The 12,026-nt window shown below is 31.2% G+C and overlaps 1 protein-coding gene across 1 annotated transcript; it reads left to right on the top strand.

Moving 5' to 3' along the window:
* Window positions 1-1,196: 1,196 nt before the first annotated feature.
* LOC108485701 (cytochrome c6, chloroplastic) lies at window positions 1,197-2,439 on the top strand. Its single transcript, XM_017789554.2, has 6 exons — window positions 1,197-1,328; window positions 1,435-1,561; window positions 1,695-1,789; window positions 1,878-1,909; window positions 1,973-2,036; window positions 2,116-2,439. The coding sequence occupies exons 1-6, from the start codon at window positions 1,269-1,271 to the stop codon at window positions 2,254-2,256; spliced, it is 519 nt and encodes a 172-aa protein (XP_017645043.1). The 5' UTR covers window positions 1,197-1,268; the 3' UTR covers window positions 2,257-2,439.
* The last annotated feature ends 9,587 nt before the right edge of the window (window positions 2,440-12,026 follow it).

Genomic DNA, 12,026 nt, shown 5'->3' with positions numbered 1-12,026 from the left:
ATACCCATTGTTTCTTTTGCTTTTGTTATTAAACATAGACTTTTCAACTTGGAAAAAAAACTTCATTGATTTTTTTATTATAATCAAATCTATCTCTATTTTTGCCTTAATAATAAAAATAATTGAGAGAAATTTATTTGCATGAAGAGATTTTCATCTCAATTTTGTTTTCATAAAAAGATTTGGGTGGTAAAAAAGTTGAAAGATTCTAAAAAAATATTCTTTGAGTGTTGATTTTGATTTGAAAGAAAGAAAAGAAGAATAGTTTTGAAAACTATTTTGAGTTTAATCACTAGATTTTAAAAGAGAAAAGAAAAAAGAATGAAGTTGTGAAGGAAAATTAAAAGAATTAAAAAAAACTTTGTTTTAAAAAATATCAAATTTAGGTAATTGGAATTTGGAAATTTTGAGTTTTCTTGTAAAGGATTTGAATTTATTAGACCACAACAACATGAAATTTTGGTATCACATTATATATATTGGTATTTCGTTAGAAATGTTTGTATCCAGTAAAAAATTAAAGTATTCGTTAAATTTTTTTTTGATATTTGATGAGAGATTTTAGTATTCGTTCGAATTTTTTTGTCCCTGTTAAAGATTTTGGCATTCGGTTAGAAAATTTGGTGTTTGTTAGAAATTTCAATATTTGTTAAGAGATTTTGATATTTATTAAAGATTTTGATATTTGGTTACAAATTTTGGTACCCATTAGAGATTTTTGGTTACAAATTTTGGTATCCATTAGAGATTTAGAAATTTTGATTTTGGTGTCAGTTATAAATTTTAGTATTTGCTTAGAGATTTTGGTATTCATTAGATATTTGGTATCAGATTAGAAATATTGTTATATGTTAGAAATTTTGATATAGACTATGGTCCTTTTAAACAGGTGATAAAAGAAAATTTTGATATATCAAAATATCTAAAGATATCCCTTATAAATTTTGGTATGTATTAAAAATATTGGTATAACATTAGACATTATGAAGTGTTTAAAAATCTAATGATTTTCATTAAAAAATTGGGTATTAATTTGATAAAATCTTGAAAAGGTTGTGAGGAAAATATCAGTATAATTTATAATTTTATAAAATGATGAAGGGATTTTGATGTTTGGTAAATTTTAATCCAGCCCAAAATAGAAAATGGAAGAATTGGGCCAAATCGCTGGGCTATATTATTTCACTTTGAACTGATTAGCTTGTCTTCCATGACCTGGGGGCACTTCAATGTCAATTTCAATTCCAGACAACTAAAACACAGAGAAAATGGAGATTCTTTATGCAGTGTCTCCTTGCAGCTACGTCCCTCGCTGTCTCCTTGTAAAGGTAATATGTTACCCTTTCCATTCTTCTTCTTTCTCCATTGTGTGCGTCTATGAATCATATAAGTTGTTGCCAACTGAGTGAATAAAAAAAATGAGGGTTTCCAAAGGGTAATGCAAATCAAGCTCCTTCAAAGCTCAAACATGTCGAACAAGTTAAAATACCGCATTCCAAGAACTTGTTTCCACCTCTTGTTGCTGCATTCGTCGCCTTATCTCCCATCTGCAACACCCCAGGTACGCAATCCCACACAATTCATTGCTCTCACTTTAATTGAAATTACCCTATTCATTGCTTAAAACTATCGTGATTCTGATTGTCGAGTAGCATTTTCGCTTAGTTAATGTCATATCTTTCTCATGGATGCAGCTTTTGCACAAAGCGTAGATATACAGAGAGGGGCCACATTGTTTGGACAGGCCTGTATTGGATGTCATGATGGAGGTGGAAACATAATTCAACCAGTGAGACACTTTTTTGTATTTCATCGACTATAGATGATCATTGTTTCTATTATTTCCTCTCTAATCCACCCTTCCATGTTCATTTTAGGGTGCAACACTCTTTACAAAGGACCTAGAAAGGTAATATGTACTTCTTGAATTAGATATTTTCAAAGCTTAATTGATTGAATGACTGTCCTACAGGAATGGGGTTGTCACTGAAGACGATATATACCGTATCACATACTATGGCAAGGGAAGAATGCCTGTAAGAATTTACATAGAAATTTGAGATCCTCCCTGCTGTATCTATCATTTTTATGATGATTTGTGTGGTTTGTTTGAAGGGGTTTGGCGAGAGCTGCACGCCGAGGGGACAATGCACATTTGGACCACGTTTGAAGGAAGATGAAATCAAGCTCTTGGCTGAGTTTGTGAAGTTACAGGCTAATCAAGGGTGGCCAAATGTAGCAAGTAATGGGGATTGATTTCTTGTTTTACCTCTAACTATTCAAACAGATAGATATACATCCATTCATGTTTAAGGCTTGATCTGGAATCTATAAATGTAATTGGAGGAAACTGTTATTATTAGATAGTAATTAGGTCCTCTTGTAATCATAAGCAATTCTAGTTCTCTAATATAATATAATTACATCATAATTAAACAATCATATAATTTTAAACTCTAAAAAGATATTAATAATACTTGAGAAAAAATTCTTTAAACAATAAAACTTAAAATCAAATCGTCGAATGCAATATGTTAGTGCAAGAATGTCGATAAAAAAAAAAAAAAAAAATTATATATAATTTTATCTAATTATTTTAGCATTCAGTAATAATTAACTATAAATACTATATAACTTAGTTAAATATTTAGTAGGTCAAAATGTCTCTCATCAATAAAAATATTAGATTATATAAACAAAATTAGTAAATAACATATAATTATATGTTAAAAATAAAATAAATGTCATAATGGTTTTTTGGTACATGGCAAATAAGTCTAGAGCAAATGAAGATGATGGCCATGAGAAATAAATGATAGTCCTTGAAGCGTACTTTGCCTGGCTACTTGTCTACTTTTTGATTTGTTGATTGTGGCTGCTATCTTAAACAATCTTGATTGCGTTTCGGATTTTTAGACGTCCTGGAAGGTTGGGAAAAGTCTCCACCCCACCTTTGATTTGTTAAGAATAATGTTAGTGCACTTCCAATTTCTTAAGGAAAGTCAAGATAAGATACCGTGATTTTTAAGAGAAACATGGAGGATCAAATTTCTGGCCTCTAGTTACGAAGTGGTTTTGTGACTTTTGACCGAGATGAAACACGTCATTGTCATTTCGGATGATAGCACCTCCAGTGAGGTTACTATTTGGATTTCTGCATCTATGGAGACAAAAGTCCACACAGCGGGATTCCAATTTCCAAGGTTCTTGTTGAAAGGGTGGGGGAATGCTACATCTAGGAGGAGAGGATAGAGAGATTCATGTCATTGAGCCTGATTATGACGCCTAGTGGATTAGGAGGAGTTTTGTTGAATATGAGTTTATTTCTTCACGACGGGGGTGATATCGCTGATCCTAAGAGAGGAGGGAGATCCAAACTAGCTAGCTTCGGCGAAGTCACGTTGGACAAAAAGGTCTTCCATGGATTCAACTTCCTTTTGACATAGAGGGCATGGACCATTAACTCATATATTTCCTTTCAAAAGGATCTCCTTAACAACAAGGCAATTGATACAAATCTTTCAGAGGAACATAATCAGATTGAAAGGGTAATCTAGTTTGAATGAATCTCCTAAAAACCTGTGGATTTATGGTATTTATGTTAGATGTAATGTTTTAAGTGTAGTATATTCATTTTTATATTTGTAATTTTTTTTGAACAAGTTTAATAAAATTATTAATGAATTATATTAATACCATTTGTATATTATCCTCAATAGTTTTTGCATTCAAAGCAAAATAAAAATAAACATTAGCTCATTGATTATCTAATGTTTAACTAATACTATGTGGTATTATATGGATGAATTATAACACAAAACAACAACTTATATTAGTAAATGAACCTAAACATGTCCTTATTCTAATTGGAAATGAGCAAATCGATTGAAAGACTAATATGTCGTCTATTAAATCTAATCGGGGATATGTTTTGTCTTGGATATCAAAGTGAATGACTTCCAAAAGACAAATTAGGGAATTAATCCATCAAACACAATTTTAATATTCAATTTTCTTTGTATTTTCTTTTTATGTTCGTTCAGTCGGAACTTTTCTATTCCAATGTAAAGACACTTGAGAGCAGAGATTGCTCCGAATCTACACTTCAATATATATTCATTAGTATTCTCTTTACTCTTTTCTTCTCTTCTTTTATTTATATTTCATTGATTTATCTAATTAATCGTTGTATGAATATTAGAACAAATTATTGTGCTTTATTTATATCTTGCATGATTCAATTATTAAACTGATTTATTTGTTAAGTAATTATTTATCTGAAATTGATTGTTTATCTAAGGGTACTTAGTATATTAGGGAGTGACGCCCCTTATAGAATATCGAGGCAGGTGAGAGTAGAAGGGTATCCTGTTGCGTAGAACTTGTGTCAAGCGGTGAGACCGGGGGGGTATCCGTATGCCTAGGAAGAGACCGAAAGGGTGACTTAGGTGGTAATCCTTAGTGAAGATGAGACTAGAAGGGTATTTTTAACTAAGGGTAATAAATAACTCAATCGAGGATAGTTAGTTATTTAATTAGATAATTAGGGATATAATCGATCATAGGCTAAAGGTTTGCATTGTTAACACTAGGATTATGAAAGTCCATTAGGTTAACTTAGGTTTAGTGATTTAATTAGTTTAATAAATACTTTCATTTGGATTCGCGCTACTAATTCGTGACTCGATTAAATTAGTAATTAATTTCTATAATTGATTTAATAATAATTTATCCAATCTACAATCCCTTGGGTACAATCATTGGAATACTTACCAGTGTTTCATTGTAAACTTTACCATATTACAATTTGACCCGTACGCTTGTAGACACTACTGATTTAATTTTATATATTTTTTGGTGTGATATTTATACTACAAACATTAACACGTTTATAGGCGGTCGCTTTACATGATAGATGAAAAGTAAATGTGGCCAAAGAGTCATTTGTCTTTGTGATAAATAACTTGATTACCATTGCTAATTATTTACTTTCATGAAAAAAGATGTAATTGTTACTGTAAGATAAAATAGGATCAAATTGGGAGAATGGATTTATCCCAAAGGGATTCAGGATATCTTATGAGGGCAACAACTTATGAAAAGGTCATTGGATGAGCATTTATTAAGTAGCTTTCGTAACGATACATAATAAAGGAGAACTCAACATATTACTTTAGTGTAATGACTTTGAGACTAAATAAGTTTATAATTAATAGGCGAAAAGTAAGAACTTAATCATAAATTTGAGCGTTACTTATATTTTTCCAATCGGTCCTTCTGTCAGCTCGTTGAAACCAGAAATGTCCAATCGGTCCAATCATTGAGAGCTTCTCTCGTTTCTTTAGTTAAAACAATAAAACAACCTTTTAGAACATAAAAAATGACCAAAACTTTACAATATAGCAAGAATCTGTAGACATGAAAACAATCTTTGGATAGAAGTTTCCTTCTTATCCAATATTAAAAGAAATTCTACTGAACCTCTCTTACACTAGCTTCCATCTACCTGGTAAAGCTTAAAGGAAAGTTTAAGAATTTACTATCAGATAATTAGCACAGAAGCTCTCATAAGCTTTAACAACCAACACATTCGTTAGAAAAGAAGAACTCTCCTGGTTTCTTTGATGATAACAAAGTTTGGCAGAGAAGATGAATCAGATATATTTTCTCCACTATCACGCTACCCTATTTATAGATAACTTACATCCAAATCCTAGTCAAGATTACCTCTAATCATTACTTGCTCTCACACGCTTTCACTAATTAATCACATCCTACGAGGTTCTCCAAGTGTCCTAGTGTCCCAATTACTTACAAGTTACCTCCACTAGGATGCTACGTGACTTAGACGTGTTCTACAAGCTTCGATACTTACTTTAGCAATGACACAAAAACACAGGTGGCGGTTTTATTAGCGAGAAGATCTGCTTTATACGGTCTACACCACAATCAAGAACTTGCCACACCACGAAGTGGAACTCCGTTGTATGGTGACGTTCTATGAATCACTCCACCATGGGTTACTATCATCATCTGATCTAAGCCTCGCAACTTAAGCGGTCTTTACAGGTGTAATCTCCCAAACTGGACCAACTCGCCAACTAGGGTGTGATAGAAATGATGAAGTAATAGAAATAGATCGTGTAACACTCCTCACCCGTATTCAACTTCAAAATAGGGTTACGGAGCATTATCGAACATATAATATAATTAAACATACATTTTCAAGTTTCAAAATAATCATCATTCATCCACATACATATCGTCCCTAATATAAGCCTATGAGGCCTAAAACATGCATTGGGGAAGGTTCAGGACTAAACTGATAACTCAGAAAAATTTTGGAAAAATTAGAAAATTTTGCAAAATACAAGGGGCACACGCCCGTGTGGCCCGGTTGTGTGTCTCACATGGCCAAAGACACGCCTGTGTTACAAGCCATGTGGACATTCGAAATGGGATCACATGGTCGTGTCCCAGCTCGTGTAACTCTTTGACTTGGGTCACACGTCCAACACACACGCCCATGTGCCCTAAAAATGGCCAGACATGCCGTGTGCCAGGCTGTGTGCTAGGCCATGCCAAACCTGTAGGGTATATTAACTTATACCACATGGCCAAGTCACACGCCTGTGTGTTGGGCCTTGTGGAGCATACTAACTTGATTTTAATTTCAACACTAGGGGATACATGGCCGTGCAATATAACCGTGTGTGTCAGACTGCTGAGACACACGACCGTGTGGACAAAAATAGGCTATTTACCAAGCCATTTTGCCACCCAATTTGCATGTACCTAAATCAAACTCAAATGGCACAAAACATAGCATATAATAGACATTCAATCAACCTCAATCAAGCATATTTCGTACCATTTCCAACACCAACTAATCCAAGATATACAATCTCACAATGGGCCATTCAATTTCATGCCAAAATTTCACTTTATCAAAACATCAATATGGTCATTTTCTAAACATGCATTATTTTACCTAATTCGACATACATAACAAACTAAAATCTCAACCATTTGCTATCCATAATACCTATTATCAACAAGCATCATATAATTATATTCAAACACATAATAAGAGCCATATGCACAATTATATACACAACCAAACCAAGCAAATTAAGCCAACTTCCATGACTATATACAAAACCAAACTTTAGACATTTACAAGCCAATTCAAATGGCTAAATTCATAGCTAAAACATATGTACCAAAATAATCAAACTTCTATACATGCCATATACTCAAAATACTTAAGTCCAAAAGTACCAAAGTGATAGTAGGATAGTGTGATGAAGTCTCTGACAATCCCGAAACCGAACTAGCTTTGATTTCACTATAACACACGAAAAATAAACAAAGTAAGCTATATAGCTTAGTAAGCTCGTAAGAAAATAATAAGCAAATCTTACTATTTAATTTGCCATTCAAAATAAGTATACAACATACCACAATTAAGTAACCAAAATGTTAATATGAATTCAATCATTTATATAACCATAAGCTCAAATCTTTCATATGTTCGATGTATATACAATTTCGTACATACCTGTATTGATACGTATCTATCCTTACCATTTCATATCCTCGATATACCTGTTGAACCATTCAGAATAATACAGGATACTCAGGAATCTCGTACCTTAAATGCCAATAATATATAGCCAAAGCTATCTCAATATCATATCTCAATAATGCTAACTCACGAGCTATCAACGGGTCTGCTCACACAAGCTAACGGTCATGATGTAGGTACACGGTGCTCTTCACACAAGTTGACGAGAATCCGTAACACATGCTGGGTAACTCAGCCATCGGTAGGACATACAGACCAGCACCCAAAACAATAATAACCCCTAATGACATGTCATTTGTATCCTAATCTATTCCTAAGGTTCAACCAAGATTTCCAATGCTAAATCTTCGTCGAATAGATTCGTAAGATCATATTCACAATTTATACAATATTAAAGCATTTAAAATACAATTAAAGTAAAGCTTATTACATACGAACTTACCTCGGATACAAAAACGGTGAAACGAGTAGGTTAATCCAAAACCTTGTTCTTTTCCCGATCTAAGTCCATATTTCACTTTTTTTTATCTATATGATATCATATTTAGCTATTTAGTAATCTCTCTATTCAATTTAGTCCAAAATACACTTTACATCCACTTTACACTTTTTCCCCTAATATTCAATATTTTTACAATTGAATCCTTATTTCATAAAATTACAAATTCATGCAATTCAACCAAAAACCATGCTAGAAAAATTTCAATTAGGTCCCTAAAAGTCCATATTTTTCATTTATTTCACAATTTAACCACCAAATTTACACATTTCACAATTTAACCCCTAATTTACAATTTTAACAAAAATCTCTTTACAAGTGTTGTTTATATAACAACAAACATGCATTTTCTACCATTAAACATCAAAATAAATCAAAATTCATCAATGGAAAAACCCTAACAATTTTTCAAATTAGTCCCTGGGCTAGTTAGACTAAGCTGTAACGATCTAAAAAACATAGAAATCATTAAAAACAAGACGAAAAATACTCACCAATTAAGCAATGTAATGACCGAACCCTAGAAATGCTCTTATGGCTTCTTAAGCTTTGAATTTTCGGTGGAATAAGTCATTTAGAAAGATGATACATTGTTTTTATTATTTTACTTAAGTTTATTATTAATTTACTTATTTAACCTTTAATTAAACCATTAAAAACACTTAATATATGTCCATAAATATCCACCCACTTTAATAATTGTCTATTTACCACATACCTTTACTTTAATTTTCTATAGCTATTAGACACCTTTAGCTAAAAGAACACAAGTTTTACATTTTACGCGATTTAGTCCTTTTTATCAAATTAAACACTCAAACGATAAAATTTCTTAACGAAAATTTCAAACAATTATTTTATCATGCTGTAAATATTAAAATAATAATAAAATAAATATTTTGACCTCGAATTTGTGGTCCCAAACCCACAGTTCTGATTTGACTAAAAACAGGCTATTACAGATTGCATTCATAATGAATGCATTTTCTCACTAAGTACAAAAATGACTTGAGAATTAATTTAATATGTTTTGAATTATTATTTAATTAATCATAATTAAATAATTTAAATTCAAAATTGGAATTAAATTAAGTAGTCATTATGAATCTCTTGAATAAGGAAATAACATATATTTACTCATAGATTCTATTATGGTAATATTGTTATGACTTTAAGGAAAATAAAATTAGATTGAAAAATTAATTTAGTTAATTTATTAATTGATTAAATAATATTTATTTTAGGAAATAGAAAATAAATATTGAGTTGATTTAAATTATAAAATATTGGGTCAAAAGTTTAGGAACTACATATAATTGGAGCCAATAGATATAATTCCAAAGGTGCTCAATTTCTCATGTAGGAAGAAAAAGTAATGAAACAACACAATTCTTAGTTGAAAGAGAGTTACCGTCTGGAAATAAAGAACATTGGATAAAGTAAAAGAAGATGATTTTATTAAGCATAGGTAAATGAGACATTTAATCTTCTAGAAGAAAGTGTAATAAATAAACATAATGATTTCTATTAATTAATAAAACTTTATTGGTTTTTTTTTCTTTTTAAATGATTCGGGTGTTCAAAACAAGTGGAGAAATTAGGCATATATGTCGATTTTTAAAAATAATTAGGTAAATAGGTCGCTTTTTTCAAAATTTAGGGAAATAGATTAATTTTGGGTGCGGGTAGCAAAAATGCTCCCTATAGAAAGTTTAGGCCATTAGGTAAATAAATTGTATTTTATTACTTTTCATTGGTTATTACATTTTATGCTTAATCCTAGTTTTTAATGCGCTTTTATGTTTTTTGGAATAAAATGACAAGTTTAGGCCATTAGGAACTTAACCTTTGACTTAAATCTTATTTTAGGAACTTGGTTGATGAGAAAATGTGGAGAAGAGCCTAAGCTGGAGCCAAGGTCATGACATCAAGGTGTACTGTCACAACATCAATGTCTTGATCACTAATCAAAGAGTTGGACTTCACCAAATCGCACATCTGAGTGGACTGTCTCCGAAGTTGCGCCACCAATGTTGTGATGCACGACACCAGCCTATGTGGTCACAACATTGAGTTATTGAGGTTGCAACATCGGCCATAGTTTCCAAAGTGGAAGTAGTCGAGTTGCCTAAGGATGATGCTGTGAAACTAAAAGGTTGTTTTCGTGACACTAAAGCTTAAAAACACCCAAAGGAGTAGACCATTGGCGATGTCACGACACCAAGGTCTAGGTGTTAGGACACTAGCTCTTGACGAGGAAAAATTCTAAATGAAAGTTTTCAATCAATCAAGCCTTAAGTGAAACTTTAAGTGAGGGTAAAGTTGTCAATTATAGGTCATTTTGGGTCATACTATAAAAGATACTTTGACACATTTTTTAGGCGAATTTTGATAGATTCTTAGTATTGCTATTTTAGGTTAGATTTTAGAATATACTCTTTTAGAATTTTTTTACATTTTACTCTTTTTAGCAAAAGTAAAGGGACCTTGTACCTTTTGCAATTACTTTAATATTTCAATAGATTTTTCATTGTTTCTTCATCTAATTTCACATTTATCGATTGGGCTATCAATATTCATGGATTCAAAGCATCATCCTTCCATCAATCCAAGGATTTCATCAATCTTATTGAGCATTTTTAAACCTTTTCTATTTTTTGTTATTTTCTTGGTTGATTTAGCATGAAAATGATTGGTTGATTGAATTGATTATGAGTATGAACTAATTTTGTGTGTGGTTGATTAATTGAATTGTTAATTGAATAATTTAAGGTTTAAGGACTAGGTCATAAAATTTGGACTAAATTGAATGAAATTGACGACTTTAGGGGGCTATATAGATAGATAAGACTAAGAGGAGATCCAATTGATCATTAAGTCGATTACCCCAATTTATTCTAATGAGGTCGAGAGATAAATTGGATTACATTTCTTAATTGAGTAAAATGGTAATTGATAGGTAAAATTAGACGTTTTAGATCCGTAAGCTAAGAATTAATCATTAACATGGATGTTAGTCAACCATATTGCTTTCTCGATTTTTTATTTTGTGAATTTTAGTTTAATTGTAATTTAGCCTTTCTAGATTAAACTTTGGTGTAATTTACTATAACAACCTGTTTTCAGTGGTTTCGGGACCACAATTCTAACGAGTGAGTCAATATTTTAATATTTATTTAATGTTTATAGGATGATACTAGGGTTGTATTAAATTTTCGTTAAAAAATTTTAATGTTTAGTTAGTTAATTAATTAAAAAGGATTTAATCATAAAGGTGTAAAGATAGATTTCTATTTGTTAAAAGGGATTAAATGGCTGTGAAATTTTAAACTATTGGACTTGGGTGATAATTGTACCATATTACATGTTAGTGGATATTCATGAATATGTTTTAGTGTAATTACAATAGTTTTTAAAGGTCAACTTGGTAATTTAATAATAAATTATAAGGTTAAGTAAAATAAAGGAAAATCCATATCATCTTTCTTATTTTTTACTTATGAAAACCATACACCATTGTTAAGAAGGGGGAAAGCTTTCGATTGTGGTTTTTTTCATGCATGGTAAGATTTTTGAGCCTCGTTTTTAATGATTTTATGTTTTTAAACTCGTTTTAACTTAATTTACTTAGCCCGGGGGTTAATTTGTAAAATTGTTAAAGGTTGAGGGAATTGGATGTGTTTAGGTGTTAATTGATAAACTATTAAACTAGGTTGTTAAATAAACTTGTTTTGTGAAATGATTTTTGATGATTTAGGGTTAATGATTAATTTGTTAAAAGTGAATAATTCTGTAACAGCCCAATTTCAGTAAGATCGGAACAGTGGTTTCTGGACCACATATTTGATCTGAAAATAAATTTTATTTTTTATTATATAGTTCGTATTATGATAGATATGTTGTGTGAAAATTTTGATACAAAAATTTTATTGATTAAGT

This window comes from Gossypium arboreum, chromosome 6 (assembly GCF_025698485.1).
Source record: "Gossypium arboreum isolate Shixiya-1 chromosome 6, ASM2569848v2, whole genome shotgun sequence".
In the NCBI taxonomy this organism is placed as follows: Eukaryota; Viridiplantae; Streptophyta; class Magnoliopsida; order Malvales; family Malvaceae; genus Gossypium; species Gossypium arboreum.
The sequence above is the reverse complement of the archived record's forward strand: the minus strand, read 5'-3'. Positions and strand labels throughout refer to the sequence as shown.